Here is a 25,254-nt window from a genome sequence, read left to right as displayed (position 1 = left end):
TCTGTGTTCTCTTTCGGTTTTTGGTTCATCCGAATGGTAAACCATTTTTGAATATTATCAGGCTTAACTAATTGATTGGCTGTATTAGTATTCTCTGGCGAGCTATTGATTAAAATGGAAAAAGTTTCATTTAAATACAATTCGGTGCTATAAATCTGCTTTCGCTGCTAAATGCGCAAATGCATCGAATGAGTTATTTTGCGGGTGCTAACCAAATTAATTTAGTGGGTGGGCATTCAAAATTATTTGCGTTTTATCTTCAGCTGGCGTAAATAAGATTTAATGCGGTATTTATTTTTCAAAAAAAAAGAGGGAGATAATGCTTTGTTTTATGAAGGGATTCTTTGTTTTTGGGTTATTTTCATATTTTAAATTTCTGGAAGGCCCAAAGAAAAAAAAAAACACTTTAAATTAGTTGATATTGCTTTAGTTCTTATAAACTGTAAGTATTTGACAACATTAAGTCGAAAAGAAACCCTAAGTAAGTCCAACCACAACCCATTTTCTGCTGACCCCCAGTTGACGTGAACGATAAAAGGAGCAGCCAGCAAACGAATTTCCTCGATGGGGATATGCATAAATAATTTAATATTTTATGGTAATTTGGCAGTGACTCCAACTGGCGGCCTTGTTTGGGGCATCAAAGTGACGAAGGCAAAACATGGCCTGGCCAAGGGGAAAAGCCAAGTAGAGTGCATAAAAATAACACAAGCCATAAACTGGCGAATTCCAAGGGTCATAAAGCCTTTAAGGTAGCCAGTCTATTTTATTGCAGCGGAAATCACATCTCCGTTTTTCTCCGAAAACGACGGGTATAAAAAAAGCAGAAAACAAACAAAAAGTATGGAGTAAAAATAAGAAACAACACGTAAAAGTTGTCGTTGTCCTGTCAAGTAGGAAAATTCTCTCCAAGCGAGTGGGTTGGACGTAAGCGAAGCAATTTTCAAGAAACACAGAGTCCTGCCAGGGGGATTGGGGACGGGGCAAAGTCGGTTGCCGACGAAAGGCAGTAAATATTTTTCACTATGTTGCTGATGCTCATGACTGACTCGCCTGACGACAGCCTGGGATCCAGGGCGGAGGTGGCCGGCGGCGAAAAAGGGGATTCCCCTCTGGCTTAAGTCCAACAACTCAGCAGGGCCCGCGTCAAGGCAGGAAAAGTCAAACAAGATGAAGCCAGTTGGAAATGTCCTTGCACTCCCTCCCCCCATATCCTGGAAAAATAAGACCCGAAGAACAACAAGAAACACCAAAAATAAAAATAAAACTTTAAGATAAGCTGCATAACGGAGATGGAGTGAGAGTGAAAGTAAAGTGAACACTTTGAAGGGACAGTTTCATCCAACACTTATACAATTCCTTCGCTCCTTGCGAAATGTATTCAATATCCGATAAAGCATTGCCAGTCGCTGCCTGGATTTCCAAAGGCATTTTATTTGAATTTTCACTTGAGCCGTCCTGCGGATGGCAATCAAATTACTGAGCCCGTCCCACACTGCCAATCTGGATAACTTGATTGCTGTGAAAAAGCCAATGGCTAGAATTTGATACTTTTTATTTTTCCGAGCTAAAACAAAAGTTGAGTATTTATGAGCGTTAAATTTACGTTTGGGAATGCCGAACGGCTAGATTTCATTAAGCCATGAAATATAATTAAATTTTGTTAAAGCTTAGTCCTGTCAAATTTGTTTATGCTAAAATTGTTAAAAGAGAATTATATTTGCCTTTTCAAAAGATTGAATGTCCTATTTGCACTCTTTACCAACTTCTGGCCCTTAAAAAAAAAAGACAGGGAAAAAGTTCAAACATGACCTCTTTCTTTCTGGACGACTTTCAATTTGCACCGCGTTTTACCATTCCGTTTTTTTTCCTCCAGAAGTTCTTAATTTTTTCTGATCTTTTCCCCATAATGACCAAAGGGCTACATGAGAAACAGAGGCGAGTGCAGCCAATGACATCTGCTCCAGACTGGACCATTTTGTCGTGTAACAATTTGTGCTGCCACTGCTGGTGGTGACCCAAGACCAGATAATTGGGTTTGCTCCGAGACCAGGACCCTTTTCGGTCCCGCCTTTCAAGGGGAAGTGCGAGTGCGTTTTATGATCCTTTGATGTCTAAAGTTGGCCTTCTGCCGCACCTTGCACTTCGCTCCATCAGCACGAATTTGGTTCCCCTCCTTGGTTACTTGCTCTGTGTTAAACATATTTTTTCTGCAGAGACAATTCCTTGTTTTCGGAGTACTTAGGTTTCGCAAGTCTTTTTTCTTGTCTTAGGTTGGCTATTTGAACCGTAGTTGTGTTTGAGGTTTCGCATTTCTGTAAACAGTAAACAAGGCCAACTGAAAGTACAAGGCACAAGCAACGAAATCTTGTCCAAAAAGTAAATAAGTCCCAAGTAAATAAGTGGGCAAGAAATCTTTAGATAATTGTATTGAACCAACCAAATAGCTGGGGAATTGTGGAAGTCAACAAATTATTATTAAAGTAAGTTATTCGCTTGTTGGCATAAGCTCCTTTACTTTTCGCCAAACGTTGGGGTAATCCGTAGTTTTCCTGAGTTTCGGCTTTTGATATACGTCAGTTCTTTTATCGGACACGTATCTCTGGAACAGTTCAATTTGAGGAAGATAAATTGCGTTTGCACAAGAAATTTCTGTCCAAAGAATTCAAATCATTTCGCATTAGCAAACTGAAATGGGTTTCTATGCTGGAGCAGTTTGTGTACCCCATTCGAAATACCTTTAAAAACATTATAGGAAATTAAACAAAGCAATTTCTTTGTTCAAAACCTAAGCGTAACTTCAGTTGAAATATTCTAATATATATCTATTGTGTAACTAATATTATAAAGACATGTCCTTAGCGCCGTTTTATTTATTATCTAAAGCTTTGTTTCCTTTTTAAACTTTCTACCAATTTCTCTGCCTGTACTCCCGTGCCCAGTTCTCCATTCCTGAAATGGGCTAGCTGTAATGCGCGCAAATGCAAATCATTATCAACAACATTTGCATTGAGCAGCATCGATGATGGGATGGCATGGAAAGCATGGTGATCTGATACGGAAGGTGGGGCACTGGATGGGTTCTCGGTCTGGGGAGAATTTCGAATGAGTTTACCAATGGCGGCGCCTGGCAACCGCAGCACATTGTTTCCCCAACTGGCAGGCTATTAGAGCTGATGAATTTGCCGCGCAGTTTGCAGTTATAAATATTTGCACATTTCGCAGTCGAAGTGGCCAGCAGGCAGTGCAATTTGGGTGCCTGGATATCGCAGGAATTTAATGATTACCCGCCACCAAACAAAAGCTCATTTCATTTACATTACCGAGCTCTTGTGCACTGGCACTCGCACCCAGTGAACTCATATTGTCCAACTTCCTAGGGGCAAACAAAGAAGATGGCTGTTCTACCAGCTGGATATTTTACGGAAATTCTTTTTCCGAGTTATGTTCGCTATTTTTGGGCCAGCCTTTGTCTCCCCGTCCATTTCCACTGTCACTGCCATCATCCAGGGCCTTCCGCAATCTCTTGCAGATTTTTTTCTTTACAAACTATGGCACAAATGTTGAAGTGTACATTATTCTTAACTTTTTTTGAGTTCGATAAGCGAAGCCAGAAAATTATGATGATGGCGCTGATGCCGGGATGCTGATGATGCTGCTACGTAGCTGATGTGCTGCTGATGATGATGTTCGACTTGAGATAACCCACCAACTTAGGGAACAAACAACAAGTTTGTCTTCGCAGCAAATTCTCTCGTCATGTCGATGGAAAGAAGTTGCCAGGAGGATACAAGGGACGAGGTTACATACCCTAACAAGTCGAAGTTCTGACTGGCATGGCAGACATTAGTCAGACATTATTTTATTGATGTTTGTTGAGAAGTCCTTTTTAACTTCAGTGAACTTTACAAACAAATTCATTTAAATTATTGAGATATTAAACTTGGTATAAATAAATGCTAACCTTTAAGATAAATATTTTGTAGATGGCTTTTGCCATATTTATTTAAACACACAAAACATAGTTAAAGATAAAATCCTACCTTCCCTTCCGCGAAGTTCATTCAACTTTTCTTAAACATTAAGCGTTCAGATTTTGTTGACATTGTTTGAAACTAAAGTTATCATTTAGATGCCAAAACAAGACCGAGACTTTTATTCGCCCACTGCTAATTAGAGTCTGCCCCTGAAGAAGGCGCCATAAATTTGAAAGCAAACTTTGCCTGTTCGGAATAAGTTTCGAATTATACCCGAGCTCGAGCAGCTCACACCAAGCGGCTTCAATTTGTATTGGTCGTAAAGTTTGGCACTCACCTTGCGGCTTTAATTAAAGCAATTGCAGTACAAATTTTAATTATAATATGCTTTCCCAACCTACTGGAACGAACAATCAAATTATATGTTGTTTACAATTTTGTGGTACGCGCCCGCGTTTTATTTTCGAACTTATTTATATTGACGGAGTCTGAATAAAATGGAGACCCAGACAATTGTTTTAATTTTCCGCACGTCGAGCGGCGTTTAGAAGGCAATAAAAAATTATTGGCCAACAGCACAATTAAAAAAGTCGAAAAGGCCGGGCTTTACGAACTCGAACCAACTTTTTTACGGCCTGAACATATTTATTATTGTGCGGGGGAGGGGTGGGCAAGGGTAAGGGGTCAGCTCATCGGGATCTAAGCTAAATGTTTAGTAGCCATCGCTCTAGACATGCTTTTACGGCTTATCCCTGTTTGCCTTTTTTATGACATTCTTAAGCAAATATTCGAATCGAGTTTATGAGATTGTGATCCGTACTTTGTAGCAACTGCTGATGATGCAGACCGGCTGTGAAGCAGGCCTCGCATTTGTTTCCCATAAAACATCTCTGGCTTATATCGACGGCGATAAAGAAATCAGTTGATGGCCTTGGCCAAAAAGGGTTTCTCGTTATCCCTTGACCCCCACCGAATTCGGATTTATATGTGATGGATTATGGCAAATCGGTGCGTTGACAAGAGCTCTCACCAGCCCCATCAATTAATCACAGCCGAGTCGCACTAATTTGCCGCAGAGCAGCGTGAAAATTAGCTGGGAAATTGAGCGTCCAACGGCAAATAAATGCTCATAATAAAAAGATAATAGCACTCGCATCAATCGAATATTGATTTGATTGGGAAGGATGCGGCGTTGGAGAACGCAAAGTGCGGAAGAGACAGAAGAAACCAATAAAAGATAAATGCAGGCACAAGCCAAAAGGAAAATCGTGAGCCCGGCACCACACACACACACACACGCACACCACTCCCTGCTTTTTCTCCCACGCCCAGCAAATGCAGCGCCAGCAATTTTCCACTTTAAGCAATTTGTGTCGGGAGCAAGAGGCATCGGAAATACAACAGCCAAACGTATATATATATATGTATCGGAAAATATCACTAACATGGCTCGGCCCGAATTTCCATCGGCGGCACAAGGGGCGTTGCGATTGGGAAAGCGCAGATAGGAGAGGCAAAATACTTATCGCCGGTCGGCGGATGTTCCTCTGGCCAGTGGAAGTTTTTCTATGCCCTACGCGGTCGTAATTAAAGTGGCCAAATCGAATTCCGCTCATGTGGGGCGGGTAAACCGATTCGCGCCAATTCAGATGGCCAACTTTAAGCCAGATTTTGTACAAATTGAGAGAGGATTAAAACTTCAGTTAAGACTAATGGGCTAAGTGTGAAACTGATGGGGGAATTCCACAGAACATTTTACTGCAACATATGCTGCTCCAAATACAATAGTAATTATTTAAAAAAAATATACGTTTATATTTGACCACAAGTCGTTTGACTCTGAAATTGGTAGGGCAGTTGAGGAAGGCATTTCTTTGAAATCAAATCGATTGTCGGGCCCCTTTGACAGCTTGTTTACATCAATGGCGATGGGGAAATTCAGGAGCCCATGACTTTGTGGCCCAGACGCCGACACATTGCGTTCCCCCAACTTTTTGGCTTATCAGACCAAAATTCCCACCCCCTTGGCAACATCGGAATGTAGTATGCAGCCAAATGGCTCTGTGATATTTTCCGGTCCCTGCTTAAACAGGAAACCACTGAAATTAGCCGGCAAAATGCCACGAATAGATGGACGCCTGCCAAATTCGGCACTTCCAATTAAATATTTCACACATTTTTCAATGTTAATAATTCACTATGTTTCACACGCCCTCAAAGTCGCAATAATGAATGCGCAAAGTTGCCTGCAAATAGTCCGGATAAAAGTGGGTGAATTCCCCATTGGCTGTTATTTTTACTTCTTTTTTTTTCATTTTGAAAAATGTTCTGCAAATTTTAGCAATTCCAACTTGTCCGAAACTGAACGGAAAATCGCTTGTCAATTGATGGACAAAAACTGCGAGCTCCACACTGTGTTCGCATATATTTCAAAATGGGCGTTCAGTGAATTATTTAAATGCCCGTGAGTTGAATTTCATTCCTATTAATGGTTTTTCGGTCGCGACTGCTTCGGTAATAATCTCGTATGAAACAATTCAAAATGTCATAAACGCAAATGCGAACTCATTTTGGCTGTGATACAAGACACGGTGGCCGCGAACTTTGCAAAGCTGCCATCACAAAAATGGGAATCGTATGGGGGGGCAGGGCAAAGCTGGCATAGAATGCGTTTACTGGATGTCAGGGCGCCTTCTGATTTTTCCAGAGTAACGCCCCCCATCTCCCCACTCCCTGGATCAGGCGAAAAAAAGCCAATATCGTCGGCGCTGACGGCGCTGGTGACTCTGATGGTGATTCTGATGGTGACAACCACTGACATGCCCCACACATGGCCGCGGGGATGAGTGGGTGGTGCGGCTAGAGTGGGTGGAAATGGCAGCCCGAGAGGGTGAGGGTGAGGACGAGGACGAGGGCAAGGTGAAAGCCAAATGCAAATTCCGACAGTGCGCCGCCTTTTGGTATTGGTTTTGTTTCGCTTATACGCTCAGTGTATCGATTTAACTGCCCGCGCGGCATCCCGTGGAGCGACCTCCTACGGCGGATCCTCCGGTTGTCCTGCCTGTCCTGGCTGTGGTTTGTTTTGGGTTTCATTTTCCAGCTCTCCAGCCCTTTTTGTATTTTTATGTTCAGCTCTCAGCCCTGCGGGTCGTTGTAGTTGTCAGCATCAGCAGAACATTCACGTACTCGTTGTACTCGTCGTTGTTGTCATTGTTATTTCTGTTGTGCAGGAAATTGTTGTATGCAAACATTAAATTTTCAATAGGTCAATTTTGGTTCAGCGCCTATGGCAAATATATATATATTTGATGCAAAGCAAATTCCATGCTCGATTTTTTCGTTAGCCACTTTACAGTTTGTCGCTCAGTTGGTTTTTCTGCAGCATTCGTCCTTTAGCTGAGATTATCAAACAGATTTTCGCACTTTGGTCATTCGAATAAATTGATTTGGACAAAACCAACAAGAAGATCAAATCAAAAAATGCTGGCGCAAATATCAAAATAATTGCCAGTGACTTTGATGGACATTTATGTACCTGTTTGTACGTGAGCCACTATATTCGTGTGAGTGTATGGATTGTGGTTGGCTTTTCCCTTAGTATTTTCCGCAAATAGTTTCGGGTTTATGTCAGGGGCTAAATGTTTGCAAAAAGTTATTATTTCAGCATGACTCTGTCGATTGGTCGTCAGAGAAAATGTTTTACCTCATCCGGAAACTAGGAAACCAGAGATGCTGAGCTTTAAATGAATTTTTGATCAGACCAATCTTAAATAACATTGCAAAAGTTATTAGCTTGGTAGATTTCGTTCCACAAATATTTAATTTGCTTTAAAGTGTGCTCAAATAGTGATAATACAATATTCTATTTAATAAAAAATCCTGCCACTTTTATTGAAGGAATTTGTTTGAACGATTCTCATTAATTGGCAAACGAAACAAAAAAACAACATCAAGAGTAAATGTTATTGCTTCAGAGTGAAGATTAACGACACTGTGTAATATAAATTTGATGGAATTTAATGAATCAATAAAAACAATGCGGATGTGCTCATGCAATAAATCTTTACAATTTAAAAACGATTGTAAAATATCTAATATTTTCATGGCAGTAAGTAATGCATTTTGTGCTGCGAGCTCGCTTTCCACAAATCGGTCTCAGAACAATAAGCCATTTGCGGCAATTGAAACTTTCGCCGAAACCCTCAAAGATTTCGGCAAGCGAATTAATTCCCCCGGACAAACAAGAAGTAAATTATAATCTTCGTAAAACAATTTAAGCAGTCTGACAAAAGTGTCATTCGCACCAGACAGCCGGCTGCAGCTGCTCCATCCACGGTGGCCAGAACTTCTGGTGCAAATTAGGTCGTTGGCCAAATTCGATTTTTTCATTTGCAGCGCATTCGCCGCTTTTCTTCACCATCGGCTCCATTTTCCTGGTAGTGCATTCGGTGTCCGAGAAAAGTTTTGCGCACAGTTCTAATTAGCGCACTAAAGATATTCAACACTCAACGTAATTAAATGGAATTCCAAGCGATGCATCGCAGCCGGTCGCAGCGCCAGTTGTCGGTTGCCCGTTCCCGTTTCCCCTTTCCCAGTTGTCGGCTGCAAGTTGGGCCAAAAGCGCCTTTAATTACTGGCAGCAGGCTCCTTCGGCCGCTCCTGCAGCTCATGCGGCTCCTGCAGATAGTGGCAGCAAACAATCCGATGGATGGAGCAACTTTTTCGGTGGGTGGCAGCAGCAAAACTTGGCCGCACAAATTAATCATAACTTTGGAGGCACTGCCACTGCAGCAGGAGCATTGCCTTCATCTTGGACAAAATGTTGCCAGCCGCGCCACGCCCATTAAATGTGGGTTAGGCCCAATGCAGATATGCCGCCCGAAGCCTCAAGTCTGGAATCTGGAGTCAAGTTTCCCCACATTGCATTTGCATGCTGCAATTTTCTTTGCGTCGGCGTTGCCGGCTGTCCAATAAATTTCAGCTGTGCTGTGGCATTTATCAAAATAGCAAAAACTTTGAGAGCGGCTGCATCTGCGCAGTGGCACGAGACAAGACAAGTTCCCTGCCTTTGGCATCACAAGTTTGCCTGTTTGTTTTCCCGAAATTGCCTCCCGGAAACTTTGCAGTCAGGGCTGTCAACTAGGGACCCTTATCCTTTCTTGGAAGACTTTACCATGCACCTAACAAAACATGTCCCTTCTATGGAAAACCGTATATATATATATATATATTGGTTCTATTAATTATATAATATTCTTCAATAGTTTATTTATTTATATGCTAAGGAACTTATTAGCATTTAAGAAAACTAAACTATTTTACACAACAACAGCTTGTAGTAAAATAAACAAAACTTTATTTTCAGTGTCACGATTTGCTCACGTGACTATCCCTTTTGACATTGCCTGGAACTTTAAGGCTGCTGCTGAATGTTGCTAAGCGTTAAGAACCGAGACAGCGACTACTGTTGCATCAAACCAACTCCGAAAAGGCCGAACTTTTTTGACAGACGGCTTACAATGGAAAGAAGAAGGTTAATCAGACGTTCGATTGCTGGTGAACTAGAACTTAGTTTCCAAAACAATAACAAAAAAACGTATTCTTTATACATTACTGCCCTAATTAAGAACTAAAGGAAATTTGATTTAAGTCCAAAACTAGATGACTGTATAAGATTTTTTTGATGAAGGCCACTATTTCGTATACGTAATAATTATTCGTATAGTTACGCAAGCAGTGACAAAAACTGCTTGAAGAAATACGCTTCTCTGACTTCCGGTTTGCCTGCTTGCGGTTATACGCAAGCAGCGTACATATGTCATAGCATTCAGCTTCTGACAGCCGCATGTAGCAGTTACTTTCTGAATGCCGTAAAAGCTTTTTGGTATGAGCTTTGAAGGTACTGAAATCAAAACTTTTCTTATCTGACTATTCATTCCATTGGTTTGATAATAATTAAAAAATTATTAAAAATTTCCATAAAAGTAAATTTTTAATTTGCCAAGTACAACACGGTTTTGTCATTTAATGCATGTATTTTTAACGCTTTTCTTTGTCAACTTAGAAGCCGGTCGCATTTTCCGGCGACCATTAGTACAGATTTTTTAAATAAATAATATAAATAGCTAACATCTAGGGAAGTCATAAATTAATTTAAATTATTTTAGGGGGAGTCCAGTCGGTGGCCATTGGGAAGTCTAGACCTCGTTGCACTCCAGATAGATCTGGCGACAGTCGAATCCGGAGCGACCTCTGCGTCCGGCGTCGTACAGCTCCTCGAAGTTGCTGCCACTGGTGCGGCCTAGCACATAGCTGGTGGCATAACTAGAAAGGGACAAACAAAATATGTATTAGTATTAAATAAAAACCAAAGAATAGTCATAGATAACTTCTCTTAAGATTTTCGAAAACTTTCAGAATCAGGATAGTTCTATATTGTGGCAAGTGAGCCTGGAACCTTCCGAAATGAGCATAATTAGTTTGTACTTACGATCCCAGCTGGCAGAAGATGCTGCTGCCGCCGATCTCGCGGACGCATTCCGTGTTGGCGTCGCACATGTACCGCTGCGTGCACTTGTCCTCCGAGGTGCGGTAGGTGCGGACGTAGCCCTTCATCAGCGAGATTCCGGCGACGACGGCGTCGCTCACCGAGTCCCGCTTGCCCATGGAGCGGGCGGTCAGGGAGCGGTGCGAGAAGGAGGTCTTCAGGGCGTCCAGCAGGTTCATCACGATCTGAATGAACTGTGGATGCGGAAGGGGGAGCGTTTTGTTCAGTGGAGTGGAGTGTGTGTGTGTGCAGGTGTTGATTGGGGGACGGGGAAACATGGGGTAGAGGAATCATTAGTCAATTAGTTTTGCATTTGCTGTGCCAATACTAAAGTAGTGTCAGTGTTGTGTGTGTGTTTTAGAGCGTGTATACGGAGTGTGTGTTGCTGTGCATAGAAACAATGTACATTCTGGGCACGGGTCAACAAGATTCAGGTGTAAATTATTTAATTAATAAGACTAGACGAAAAGCATATTGAACTAACAAAAAGTACTGCCTAGACAATGTATCTCGTGAAATATTATGTTATGTAGTATCAATATATCCAAAACCTTATTAAATCAACCAATAATTAATTGTAAATGAATTATTTTACCCCCTTAATAGATGTTCAGCAATTCCCTCATCTACTTAGCCCCAAAATTCACACCCAAATCTTGTTGCTTGGTGTTGTTCTGTGTGTTGTGAAAGCAATAAAGATGTTTTACCTCGCCAGCTTGCTTGGCCATCGAGTTGACTTGGTCGGGGTCTCTGGAGCCTAAAACGGCAGACATCACAGCCACCAATATGCCCTGTGCGATTATTAGCGAGGTAGAGGTAGAGGAGGTAGGCGGGAAGCAATCATAATCAAGAGAATAAGAAGAGCCAGGCACCCAGAATCAGTATCAGTATCAGTATAAGATATAGGATATACATAAAACAAAACGAAACGAAACGGTAACAATCGAACAGCAAAAATTACGATAAAGCAAAACAAAAGTGGCACAAAAGCAATCAGTGAGTGTATACCATGTTATGGGCTAATGGATCGATAGATTACCTGCATGGGAGATCCGCCGTTGTCGACCTTATCGATGCCATCGCTAGGGGCTCCGCCGCCCAGCAAGGTGTTGATGATGCGAAGACCTGCAGAGAAACGGATAGAGATCAGTTATGGGAACTTTTTTGTTTACCTAGCACATCATTAAATCAAAATCATCTGAATCTTACCCATGGAGATAACATTCGCCCAGGGGCTGCCGCCCAAGCCAATGGAACTATCCACATCATCGGACTTGGTTGGTGAGTTGACGGCTCCATTGAAGAACATGGTCATCACGGTGGATAGCATGTTAGACCAGGTGAAACCGCCGGGTCCTCCCACACTCTCTTGGATCTGATTGGTCTCCAAGTCATCCTCGATATCGTCCAGAGCCACCTTCTTCGAGGCATTCGGCTTCACCGCAAACTTCCTGGCCACACTTTCATCCCGGTAGACAGGTGACTGGGTCACCTGGTGCTGCCTCTGATAGACCTCCTGCTGTGGAAATGCGTAGGTCATCAGCAGACAATTGGTGGCTACTATGGAGAGCAGCAGGTATGCGTGTACTTTCCGTTGATTCCACATGACTACTGGAAGAGACCGAGACGGGAATGGGTTAAACCTATTTGAAATTCATTGGGGGACGAACACCAAGCCATCCGCATAACAACACTTTCACATTGCCCAACTGAGTGCCATGGAGTTTCCTGAACTTAGGCACGGGTTGAGCATTGGAATCAGCGGTGGCCCATTTGGATGGCACATGCTTGGCCCGATTGAGATTTGCCATTACATTATATTAATGAAAATACGCAGACTTGAATAAATAGATTCCTATACTCTTTACAATAATAATTAAGCATTCCTAAATTTAATTCTTGAGTAAGAAAAACGGGTTTATTTTATTTTAGAGACTATTAAAATACTATGTTATTATTTTCCGTTGCATTTGAATGTCAAGTGCTTCCCCCCACTCAAAGTCAAAAATTTTCCCATCGACCAGGCCTTGAATATGTTACAATTTCCATGAAAACTAGATAAGAAAGTTGTAGCGGCGTGTAATTAAAGGTGAAGCGTCTTCACTTGCTTCCGAAACATCTAGAAACGAGTCAAACTGCACCCAATTAAGGTGTCGGTCAAACCCAACCTGTTCCCCAGTGGAAATCCGCGGTATGAAGAGGAGCATTCGAGGCAGGGGTATCAACCGAGTGGCAGGTTGGGCAACATAGAAAGCCGCCACAGGTGAGGTGGCAAGTACCGGCAATTAGCAGCGACTTCCTCACCACGATCGTTTGGCTAGATATGTATTAGCGATATTAGCATCGAGAACCATTCACGATTGATCAGTACGTACTAGCTGCGAATCATATTGGGATCGCCAATGTTAGTGGATGGGTATTTTTCTTCGCTGGTTCTTCTGTATTGCCACACAACCAGTTCGAAGTAGCGGTTCTTTTCGCTCAGATGTCATGCAACAGGTTCCCGTTACAATTAATAAAGCCAACGAGGCTGAGGAATGCCCATGGCTGGGAGATTGCATTGATTTCCATTTAATTGCTGGCCGAGAACAGGCTCTCCAGAATGGGTCAGCGTGGAAATGTAAATTGTGCGGCCATTGATTAATCGGGCAACTCCATCTCACGGCTCCGAAGAGTCGAGTTTTGATGGCTTGTGACACAATGCGACCCAGTTCCGTGGAAATTATGGTGGCCATGTAAATTTAGAAAGCTGTTGGAGCGGGAGACTGTGGCTTTGAACGTGAATCAGCGATTAGTGGCTAAGATAATGGTAATTAATAGCTGGAATGTGTGGCAGAGAAATTTTATTGATTGTGGGAAATTAGCCGTGGAAATTGTGATGGACAAATTAGTCACATCGATATCGCCACTCTGGTCGTTTATGACATAATTCTACTGGCAATCTGGCTAGTTCCCTCGTTATCTTCGGCCGCCTTCTTTCTCTCTTGTTAAAAAGAAAACACGCAACTCTAATTGGAAACTTTGCACGCAACTCTTACTTTCATGGCCTGGCTTAAAACGGCAATTAAACATCTTCACAAACAACGGGCAATATAACTATTTCAATAACAATATAAAACGAGAGCAGCAATTACACTTGCCGTTGGTCAAAAGTCGCAAATTAGAAAGTGTGGAAACCGCAAACGGCCAGAAAGAGAAACAATTTTTCGAGTCACGGAGGCGGGGGTGTAACAATAACCAAGTTCTTTGCCGAGAAATATCATTGTAATTTATGTGCTCGTCTCCCAGATATTTATTTTCATTTTCGTTTGCGGTCTCGTGCCAAAGCACGCTCCACTGGCTCCTTGGTCAAAGTCAAAGATGATGATGATGATGAGAAAGCGGCAAAACGTTCGTGATTTGCGGTAAGTGAGCAAGCAAGCTCTTCGTCGTCGTCTTGGGTTTCTGGGAGTGGATCGGCTGGATTGGAGGGCCCTGAGTCATTCTGCGGGGCTCAGCCGGGCTTCTGAACGGTCACGGACAGGTTTCCGGCTGAGAGAAACTCAGGCAGCCTCGAAAAATTCACATTTCACTTTCTTTTCGGCCAGAATCAAGCCAAGGTTTATTGACCAAGAAAAATAACACAAAATAAAAATTTAATTAAGTGTTTAAAGCTAGGCAATTGCTTGCCGTCGAGTGCTTAACCTTAATTGGAATGCCCAGCGGCTTTCTAGCGAGTTTGTGCCTTAAGTCTTTCGTTTCCACTGACGCGGTGGTCAGCAATCCCTGACAGAAAACCGCTAACCAGCTGTCAATTGGCCAAAATGCGCAGTTACTGTGCTGCATTTTTATGCGAACGGTGTCGATTGATTATTGAGTAAGACCCTAAGCCGTGATGCAATCCCAGGGCGGGATGAACTACACAACGGTCCACTTTTTGCAGAGAAAACTTCTTCTGGATACTTTTACTGACCCCGAAACCCAGTCGGCGGCAGTGGGCAAAATGACAAACAACTTAAGGCCGCACGAAAGCAGAACCAATTGCACTTGCAATTTCCACAGCCATTATGGTTATCAGTCAGCTGCATTTGATGGACAAATTGCAACTGCCATTGTTGAGCTTCGCTTTGTTTAATCCACAAATGGTAGTGCAGTTTTCCTAAGCAAAACAAATTATCCAGCCTGCATGGAATTGAAAACCGAATCAGTTTCGCTCGTATCCGAACGGACCAAACATAAACTGTATTAAACACGACTTAACAGCTTCAAAGAAAAACTTTCACCTCGCTCAGCCTGACAACGACAACCGCAAAATGCCAAAAGCAACCAACGACGGTCAATGAATGAAAGTTACAAAAAATAAAACGAAAAATATTTGCTTCAAGGCAGAAAAAGGCAAAGAGTCTAGGAGTGCACACAGGCGAATGGGTAAACAAACAGCAGACAATTTTAACCTTTTTGCAGGCAATTAAATAAATATATTTTCTATGGGAGTTGGCCAAAGACTTGGCCGAAAGACAGGCGTTAATTGGGCGATCCACAGCGGAGAGAGGTATTCCGATTTTGAGACAGAGACGGAGCGAAGTCGGATACCCACATCGAATCAAGGCCACAGACAAAACGGCCGCAAGGCCTCTCCACCTGAAAGTGGGGTGTGTGGCGGCTGCCGTCTCCTGAGCACTCAAAACCAAAATTCTTTGGAGCGGCAGTCAACAGGCGCCCATTTGGGTCAGTGGGCGGCCATCATCGGTGCACGATGTGTTGGTTGTTTGGCTTGAAAAGAACTTGACTGAATGCACATCTCCATGTGCGTGTGTGTGTGCCCGTCGCACCTCATCGCACCTCGTCAACGAAATGGAAGGCCCCTCCCGTCTCGAATGAGAACCCCCTGGTTTCGAACGCTTTGACATGTTCATGCCCCTCCGTCCAGTCGATGGGTTTTCTGTTTGCTTTTTCATGCAAAGTTGTTAACTCGTTTGACAGAAAATCTCCTCTCTTTCCGCTACTGCCCGGTTGTTGCCTTTTTCATTTCTGGATTTATGCCCCGAGTTCTGTTATTTCTTTTTGGCCTGACCCAAATATTTGGCTCTTGCCATATAGCCCCAATTTGTTCGACAAACAAACGCACGACACGACTCGAGGCCAAATAGTGGCAGTCGATCAATTGTCAATAACTTTCTACTACGAAATTCTAGTTGAACGCACTGCAGTATTTGCGTTGAGAATTAGCCGTTTTCTGTTTTTAAATTGATTTATAGTATTTTTATAATTTCTATCAATATTAAAAATAATCTTTTTAAGATACACCAAGTGGTGGAAATTTCAGAAGAATGTGGTTTTTTTACCGTCTAACAATAGATATACATGATTTTGGCCATGACTTGAAATATAAAACAAATAAAATTTGAATGAAAACAATCTTTGTCAACTAAAATAAATAAGTGTTTTCTCTGCATATATCTAGCTTAATAAATAATGTGATTGGATAAATTTGAGCATAAAAAACATTTATTTCGGTCATTGAATTAATGCCCCTTCAATGCCACTAAATTGACTCCAATATCCTGTTCCCATTGAAGCATTCCTCTTACCTGTCTATTTATCTGCAGTCTGTTAGTTTGTCGAGCTCGAAGCAATTTAAATTTTAATTACAGCTGCAGCTGAGTTAGTTTGGCTGGTCGCACTAGAAAAAGTGCAGATTTCAGCACGCGATTGTCAAGCACACAATTCACTTAAAAATTCACCCAAAAACTTTGCACACGAAAATTGCTCTCTCTTTCTGAGACAGTCGGATCGATGGCAACTTTCTTTCGTTAACTTCGATTCGAGAGTGTTCGGATTTAACTGGGCACTACAGCTGATGGTTACTGGCTTTAAATGGAGATGTTGCTGTGACGGCTGCTAAAGTTGTCTGAAACGGCGATCGCCTTGAACTTCAGCTTTTATAGCCTGACCCATTTTAGCGTCTTCGCGATGGGCCTGGAATCGAGCCGAAGAAATGCAGCCGCCGAGGCTCGAAGTCGAACATGTTGGAAGACGCCGATAGTTTCACACTTGTTAGTTGGCTCTGGAAAGAAGATCAGCTACAACTATGAATTACTCTTTGACACAATAAATGATTTATTAATATAAAACAATAAATACGAGGAAGGTATATATAAAAAATAATATTTGTAATAAAATAGGCATTTAATAGTTGCAATTTTAAGGTAGGTAAATTTACTTAACTTTTAAATAGAAGAAATTATAATTTCTCCGATCTGTAGTGATCTTAAGCTATTTTACAAGGGCTGTGTATATTTGAACGAAAAGTGGCCAGTTAAGCATCACTGATCGCATGCGTGTGGTGGCGCCTGCGCAGATGACAAACGAGGTTCGAAGTGCGGTTTGAGCTCGAACATGTTGTGGCTAGCCAGATCGCAGGTGTGACTTCGTGGACGCGATCCATCTCTTGCCTGTAGTGTTAGCTCCGTTTTGTTTGCCATTACCTTAATGCGTTTATGGCCCATTGTTGTCTGCTGCCTGAAAAATGGGCGTTAACGGTTGGTGTTAATCTACCTGGTTGAACTGCCGTCAAGGTTTTCCATCTCATTTACATGTCGCTGGACAGTCGATCATGTTCCTTGATGTGGGTGCTGAGTTATTGTTCTACTGGGACCTTGACTAGGACAGCTCATCTTGAAATTGTTTTGAAAGATGCAGAAACAGAGTGATTCATTAGGCTTAAGCCGATTGCTTGGTTCAATCTCGAGTCACTGGTAAATTAGGAAACTTCTGGGCAAAGAAAACATTTCAGGGGATTGCCAAGAATAAAAAATGTGTTCTTTTTTTTTTGCAAATTTAACTAAAAGTGGGTCCTCGTCCCCGTACAGCGACCACCACTTCTAAAAGCTCCTGCTGGCCAACTACACGTGCAAAAAAGTTAAGCCGTTCAGGAAAAAGTTTCCTGAGAATGTCTGCCAGACATCCAGTCGTCCGAAATCCCCCCCAAATCCTCTCCAGCCCAGAAATCGAGGCATTTGAACCCTTGTGAAATCAAATCGGAAAATAGAAATGGAACAACCAACGAAGGTTGCCATCTTGAAATGCAGTTGTATGTGTTTACATTTAGTTGTATTCGATTTGCATACCCGATTGGAATTGGGGCCGGGAATGGGATTGGGACTGCGATTGGGACTAGCAAGTGGAAGGGAAGATGGAACTGAGTTCCTGGGTCTAGTCCACCCGTAAATCAATGCCAACTGTGCGGGCAATCAGCATTTGGGGAGAGACTCTTTTAACCCGTCCGAGTGGTTTATTAAGTGGTCTTCCAGCCGAGTCAAGTGCTTGTGCTCTGTTCTGTGTGGTTTGCTTATTGAATAAATGTGGTGGGATTTATGCAAATCCTTGCGATGCACTCCAAAAACACCACACACGCCAATGGAGAGGATGACCACTTGGGCATATGCCTAATGCGGCCATAATTGCTCCGCATTTGTTATTGCCGCATATCGGGGAATTTCAGCTGTAGCCGGGATTCGGTGGGATTACCGATTTCCCGTTTAATTTATGTGCCCAGCTCGATTTTGTTTGGCAATTGCAATATTTGTGTTTACATTTGCCATTTTCATCCACTCCGTGCCACTCCACTTGCCCCTCAATCACATTAGCCTAATGATTTCCCTGTCAACCGAGAGTGCAAATCAATGGAACCGGGGCAGCCGCAGACTAAACATGAAGCATAAATCAGCTTATCAAATCGGCATTCAGTAGTTCGGTTTATAATTTGTACAGGCAACACAATATTTGGCATAAATGATGAATTGTTTGCGGAATATGGCGCTAGCCAACGAGTGAGACTGTGTGCCACTGCATGTTTGTTTGCGATGTGGTATTATCAGATAATTCCCAATGGAGCAACAGCCGGAAACAACTAATTTGGTGGGATTTAGTTTAAAATAAAATTTTAATTCGGTGTATGAAGGGCGGTAAACATAGCCGGTCGATATTTCTCCTATCGAAACTCTCATAAATAAATATTCAATCAATATTTAACACTATGACATCGAAAAACAGACAATGGCCCTATAGTCATGAAATTTAAAAGCTTAAAAACTAGTAAATTTCCCATCTTATGTTTACTAATTTTTAAAATTGCCTAACAGCATTACAGTATTACAATTCAAGGAATTGGAAACTTTTCCACCTTCATATTTAGCATAACATTATAACGAAATCTGAACTTAAAGAAATCGAAACTCGACAAAAATTAGGAAACAATTTAATTCAATTAGCAAGTTCTTTGGCCCCAAAATTCTGGGCCCAAATTAGCAATCCAACCCGAAGTGAAATGGAAAAAAAAAGCTGACCCACATTTGGGCGGTGGAGTGGTGCAGACAATCCGAAATCAAGGCATTAACAAAAAAAAAAAAAATACAGAGAAAAAAGTGGTGCGTCAACATCTAAATTGCGTGGGAAAGAAAGCGAGAGACTTAGTTGCACGCTTTTAGGCTGATGAAAATTTATGCACAGAACTCCATGGGACTTTCCCCGATCATGATGTGTGTGCGCTGCGAGAGTCTACTAATATGAAATCAATAAATTGTAAGCATTTTTTTTATTGCCATCCCGGGCCGTGAAGAAGCCTTCTGTGTTTTTATTTACTCGATTTGGCTGTTTCCTCCCCGCTCCTTTGCATAAAGGATAAAGACGCCAAAAGACGATGATGCTGCTGTCCTAACTGAAACGGGTCCTGGCCTGGAATTGGTATTGCGAAAATGCCACGCTCTAGTGCGAGTTTATCAGCGCAACAACCACTCGAGAAATAATGATGTCTGCCGGCGGAGGAGTCGGGTAACAACGCAATGACAGTGGCAGTGGCAACAGAATACTGAATACTGCACAATGGTGAATGGAATAAAACCGAACGGAGCTGAATGGAACAGAACAGTCACTCTGTGGGCAAAGGCCAAGACAATATTGTCATGTCTCATATTAAATATGCCTTTCTTACCCATCGGGTGTGCATTCGATGTAAAATAAATTTACGCAACTAATTTTCAATGAAATTCGCATGCAATCTGGGTTCGATTGCAAGGTAATTATTAAACAAAAAATGTATAAAACCGCACACTTAGTAAAATACAAAAAAGTATGTAAACATGTATTAATATGGCATAAAAAAATATAAACTAATTGTGTTCTTTGTTTAACGACCATAGATCTAAAATGGCTCAACCTGCAGTCGTATTAGTAATGTTTTTTGGCGGACGACTTTCACCTGCCCGGATAGCTCAGTCGGTAGAGCATTGGACTTTTAATCCAAGGGTCCAGGGTTCAAGTCCCTGTTCGGGCGGTCATCTTTTTTGGAAGTGTTAATTCGAAAGGCAATATTGAAATTATAAATTTTCTTTTTATCCATTTACATTTAAAATTATTTAAGCAATATAAAAAAAGTAAATAGCCTTGGTTTATTTGCTATGGAGAAACAGAGAAAAAAGGATACTAGAGCAAACAAGAAATGAAAATTATGTTTGCGGCAGCAAAAAAAGAAAAGTCCAACCATATTGGCTGTCTTCCTTAAACAATAAGCAGGCAGCACAGTTGCGAGCACAAACGCTTCTTGCCATGGCAACGAAAATTGAAAGGGGAAAAATAAGTTTATAAAATAGTGCATTTGTTATATGAGATTTAGAACAGGACTAAGGGCTGTGCTGCATGCACACATCATTTCTGAGATTCCAAAGTGGGTAATCAGCTTTGAAAGACTTTTGTTTAAACTTTCCAGTCGGTTTATAAATAAACATAAATGTGGAGAACAATAAACCAGGAATAAGAAGCTGAGCACAGCAACAAGGTTTTTCCTATTAATTATGACTTTTAAAGTCATATATACGTTTAATTTAATCTTAAACGAGCAAACGATTTAAATGCTTCCGAATCTGAGGTCTTTTAGAATTTACGTTAAAATTCCTTCGTTGCAAGTTATCTGTGCGAACTTAAAGCTATAATGGATTCCTAAATGGACCACCCACTTCGCATATTTCACGGCGCCATCAATGACAGGAGGGGAATAAGTCCAGACCAGCGCCCACCCATCAACAGCCGGTCAAATACAGGCCAGGTCAGCTTCGGACAGTAATGAACTTATGCAAATGAGTGAGTTATACCGCGCACAGAATATTGCATTTGAATCAATATCCTGGAGACTGAAGGCATTTGCATACATGAGACTTGAAATCAGCAGGCCGGGTGAAAATGAAAAGTGTGGGGGGCAAATTGACGAAGGCAATTGCAAATTCTGGGGAACTAGAGCCAGATCATATCGTGATGAATTTGAAATACATAAGCCGAAGTTTGCTTATATTTAACCTTTAAAGGCTCGTATCGTAAAATAACATTTTTTATTGCCATCCATGTATTTAAACATTAAAAATACATACAAACAATGGCAACAGTCTTTCGCCCTTTAAAAGTGAAAATCAAACACATGTTGGCCGATTTTTACGACACAACTTTGGTCCGATGCGGGCTTATAATGCAAGTTTAATCATATAACAGTGTGTGGCGGTATTTTTATATAATTTAGTTCGCATGGAAATCTGCGCAACATCCGTTGGCAGGCAGATGGGCAAGGCAATATTACCGGCAGAACCGGGGAACTCTCCTCCACAACAGCTGTTGACGAATGTCCTGGCCCAAGGGTATAGGGTTACGGGACTCCCGCCACCGATCCTGCCGCCAAATCTCTGGCTCTCCGGTTCTACGCTTCGCGCATTGAGCACCGGCAAAGATAAAGTACATTTCTGTGATAAATATAACAACAAGTACCCGAGGCACGCACAAGGGCCCATCAGGGCTCGGGTGAAAACGCATCCAAATTTTGAAGCCCAATCTGGGTTTCATGGGCGGGGGCAATGAGAGGGTGATGCACAGGAAAAAATCACATGTTCAATATAAAAAACAACAATCAAGAGACTTCGTGATGGATTTGAATGCTATGCTTATTAGAGTTGATATTATAAAAATATTTTATTTTTGAAACAGAATGAAAATTGATGACTTCCTAAGCACAAGCCATGGAATTAGAATTATCCAAATTAACTTACTGTGCACTTTTTGGCAGCTGTTATAATGATGCCAGCGATACATCATCGCAAAATGCTAACATTTTCGGCAGCCCCGGCAGCTGTTGCCGCTGATGAATCCTTTGAGTCCGGCCAGCCAAGGGTATCGCATCCTTTGCCTTGCCGCTGTCGGTGCGAGTGAGTCCTTCCCCCGCCCTCTGATATTTCAATATTTTGCCCATAAAAAGGAGCAAGTTATTTTTCATACTCAGCCACACCTCTTATCGTTGCCCCTTTTTTCAGTTTTTGCTAATTTTCCTACCAAAGCCAAATAAATCGTAGAAATATTCAAATGCTTGCACCATGGACAAAGATATCGCTGAAGTTTGGGGGCCAGAACAACGTAATTAACAGCCATAGAATATTCAAGACACGCACAAAATATTCCAGTTTCCTATTTTCCACAATCCCATTTGGCAGTGAAAGAGTTTGCCGTTTGTGCTTGGCAAAAACACACACACTCATATGAATCGTTTTAATTTGTTGTGCGTGCTTTGTTTATGCGAAAGCTGCATTTGCGACCAGTTCGTTTTGAAAAATTGGGGAGTTAAAAATGCTGCATGGAAGTTGAATTGGTAAGGCCAGTAGAGGAATGGCCCAAAAGCCGCTTAAGACCAATATGGAACGTTTTCGGCATGAAGCATTTGCCACTTCTAGTAAGTAATGCGATAAGGCAGAGGAACCTAAAAGGAATGTTGGTCCAAGTGTGAAAAGGACCCTGCAACAAACATTCAGCAGAGAACTAGACAGTAGCGACTGGCACAAAACAAAAAGTACATCCAACACATGTTTAATATTTAATAAAAATTAGGTAAAAATTAAACTGTTAATGGATAGTTTCAATTATATAAATAACATGCTTGTAAAACATAAAAACGGGTCATTTGTAATTGCGAAATTGTGAGACAAATAGCAGAAAACTCGTTTGAATTAGTTATTTTCTATAAAAACTATAAAATACCTATTGAACCAAATGAATGCCGAACAAACTATGTGCGCTCTTAATCGGATTGGCTTTGCATTGCATACCGGTAACACCAACCCGCAAAGAACAAAAATAATTATTTATTGTGATAAAAATGGCGTGAAATGGATGAATAAGAGTGTTTCACGGACTGCAGCCTAAAATACAATAAAATTGTATAAAACAAAATTAAGAATTTATATATTATTTGCATACAAATTTAGGATAGGATTTAGGATTAGGATTCAGTACCAATACTCATGATAGCTTAGAAAATCTTAAATAGTTAATCCAAAATAGCTCAAAATTATTAATCACTTAACACTGCTGCTCATCTCCAAATGACAACAATGCGGTTGATGATTAGATGGCTTCAAGTCAATTTATAAGGGCAAGACAAAGATGGAAACCCTCGCTCATGGGAGATTGGGATGCGAGTGGGCGACTGGGGCAAGCCGGTGAATATATCTTGGTCAACAGACAAAGAGCTTTCATTAATTCAATATGCTTACGGGGAGGTCAACTATCATTAACTAGCGCAGCAGACAAGCATCGTTCTAATGATGAAGACGATGATAACCGATTGGGAGTGCTGGTGTGAGTGTGAGTGGATAGTGATGTGTGTGTGTACGTGGAAATGAATTAGTTTGCATTAAGTATACGCCGCAGTGTACACAGCAGACGCTGAGCAGGATTTAAGAAGTAGATGTGAGTGTGCGGGTGCTTGTGCGGCAGGACTTATGACTCTCGCTCATTTGGCTGCCGTCGTAGAGTGCCAGAAGCCCTCGGGGAGATTAAGTTCCAGCCACCTCCTCTCCTCCCCAGAGATCCTCTGTGTGTGTGTGTCTGTGTGTGAAGCATGGAATATTAATTCCTTAAGTAATTCACAACATTTGCAACTAATGTTTGTTAATGAGCTATGCCACATCTCCCCGCATCTTGGCATCGTGGCATTATGGCATCCTGGCGTTCGCAACCGATTTTGGCCCTGCCCGATGTCAAGGCGAGTGCTGCGGGATGTCTGCTGCTGGTGATGCTGCATTCCGACTTGTTAAATGCTGGAATTACCAAAGTGGAAAAGTGAAAAGGTCCCTCAGTAGGGCCGGCGACTGGCGGCTCAAGACAGCTTCGGTCTCAAAGCCGCACACAAAACACTTACTGAAATAATTATGTAAAGCAAACAACCTGTCGTTATATGCCCGCCTTGGCCATCACCTTTGCTGCAGAGACTTGCTTTTGACTTTCATTAATTTGATGACATCCAATCTTAATTATTATGCATTTAATTGGATGGGCCTCCAGTCCGAGGAGGAGCTTTAACAGATCTTAGTGTACTGAGCTGTATCCACACATATCCGAATCGATCCCAAAGCAGATTACCATGCAACTGGGCTGGCAACTATGTCACAGCAGCACCCAAGCCAGTTTATTACATGCTAATCAGACCGCTTTTCCATTTTGTATGCAACAAATGGCGGAAAGGCTGCCACTCGCCGGCGAGTGGGGGCTTGTAAAATAATTTGAAAACACGGCATTAGCGTAATGAAGCATGTAAAAGTGGGCGGTCGCCCGGGGGGCGGGTGTGAAAAGTAGGTGAAGCTGTTGGCAAGCAGGTGAAAAGCGCACATAAATGCCAGAAGTTATGCAAGTCCTTAACTTTCATGAGTATGCCACGCTGACAGACGAGCTATCTGGTGGGCGGGGTGTTGACGAAGTGGGTGGCAAGGGTTGCCAAAAGGGTGGAAAAGGGTGCAGCAAAGAAAAACTGTTGTTGCAAATGCAGATAGCACTGGCTGCTGGCTGGGTGCAAGTGGCGTATCACACATGTTTGTCATGTGAATGGCGCTGCCTCAAAGTGTCTGTCTGGATTCAGGTTGAGTGCGAGTTCTCTCTCAGAACTTTTCACCGCACTCATACTTGGCTGCAAGTATTTACAGAGAAACAAAAAAGGCTCAGTTTTTTATTGACTCTCTTGAGCCACGTATTTACTAAACAAAAAGTTTACAAAAAACAGTGACAAATGTAGAACGCTTAAAAACAGCAAAAGTATATTTCTAGTCTGAATGCAATCTTACTACGTACCTGTTTGATAATGTTTCCACTTTTATATTTTCAATGGCTGTTTTTTCGTTCCCTTATTGAACGGACAGATAGGAAATTAAGATCATAATTTTTTCCTGTGCACTAACGCCCATTTCGGAAAGCCTCGTATTCTTATTCAGTGCGTAATCTTCACCTTTTTCACAGTTTTCCGTGCACTTTTATTGCATCCTTTCAGGGCGTCTCCTTGGCACGGTGGTTAGGAGTGTGGAGTGGGGAAAGGGGAGGACCAGAAGCTTGTATCGACAAAAGTTGCACCTTGAATTTGCCACTTTATGCCGCGAGTTCCCCGCACTTTGCCGCCAGTTAAGTAGTTGTAAGCTGCATAATGTATTTACGCAAGCACCGGAAATTGGGTGCCACGAGCTGGGTGGCAAGGCAGCCATAAAGCCTTGTGGCAGCCATCGTGCTAAACGCGCATAGACAAGTGTGATCCCCTGCGGATGCCAACAGAGAGGTTGGATGAGGATGTGGATGGGAATGCGGATGAGGGTGGGGATGTGGATGAGGGCACTCTTCGGTTTCTGCTGGCATATTTTATGGCGTTCTGAATCCAGCTAAATTGCAACAACTCGCTGCTGC

General features: G+C 42.1%; 1 protein-coding gene and 1 non-coding gene across 4 annotated transcripts; one reads left to right on the top strand and one right to left on the bottom strand.

Moving 5' to 3' along the window:
* Positions 1-9,992: 9,992 nt before the first annotated feature.
* Positions 9,993-16,410, bottom strand: LOC6606729. Of its 3 annotated transcripts, none has more exons than XM_032722501.1 (6): positions 16,095-16,409; positions 11,734-12,135; positions 11,564-11,649; positions 11,232-11,315; positions 10,468-10,718; positions 9,993-10,301 (listed from the first exon to the last, which is right to left on the bottom strand). In XM_032722501.1, exons 2-6 carry the CDS (start codon positions 12,128-12,130, stop codon positions 10,175-10,177), a joined length of 945 nt encoding a protein of 314 aa, XP_032578392.1. In that variant the 5' UTR covers positions 12,131-12,135; positions 16,095-16,409; the 3' UTR covers positions 9,993-10,174. The 3 variants fall into 3 exon arrangements, with proteins under 3 accessions (XP_032578392.1, XP_032578394.1, XP_032578393.1); XM_032722502.1 differs by having other exon boundaries at positions 10,175-10,301; positions 11,734-12,132; positions 16,095-16,410; XM_032722503.1 differs by lacking the exon at positions 11,232-11,315 and having other exon boundaries at positions 16,095-16,408.
* Positions 16,411-19,764: 3,354 nt separating this feature from the next.
* Positions 19,765-19,837, top strand: Trnak-uuu. The gene has a single exon. It is a non-coding gene; the product is annotated as a tRNA-Lys (tRNA).
* Positions 19,838-25,254: the final 5,417 nt, after the last annotated feature.

Source organism: Drosophila sechellia, chromosome 3R, assembly GCF_004382195.2.
Source record: "Drosophila sechellia strain sech25 chromosome 3R, ASM438219v1, whole genome shotgun sequence".
In the NCBI taxonomy this organism is placed as follows: Eukaryota; Metazoa; Arthropoda; class Insecta; order Diptera; family Drosophilidae; genus Drosophila; species Drosophila sechellia.
This window is presented reverse-complemented; position numbering and strand designations above follow the sequence as displayed.

What these genes read in the sequence shown, in the direction of transcription:
- LOC6606729 (XM_032722502.1), bottom strand. Translation starts at nt 12,130, where the DNA reads ATGTGGAATCAACGGAAAGTACACGCATACCTGCTGCTCTCCATAGTA. An exon ending in GGCGAATGTTATCTCCATGG is followed by an intron (nt 11,650 to 11,733) that starts GTAAGATTCAGA and finishes GTTTCTCTGCAG; the next exon opens with GTCTTCGCATCATCAACACC. An exon ending in ACGGCGGATCTCCCATGCAG is followed by an intron (nt 11,316 to 11,563) that starts GTAATCTATCGA and finishes ATAATCGCACAG; the next exon opens with GGCATATTGGTGGCTGTGAT.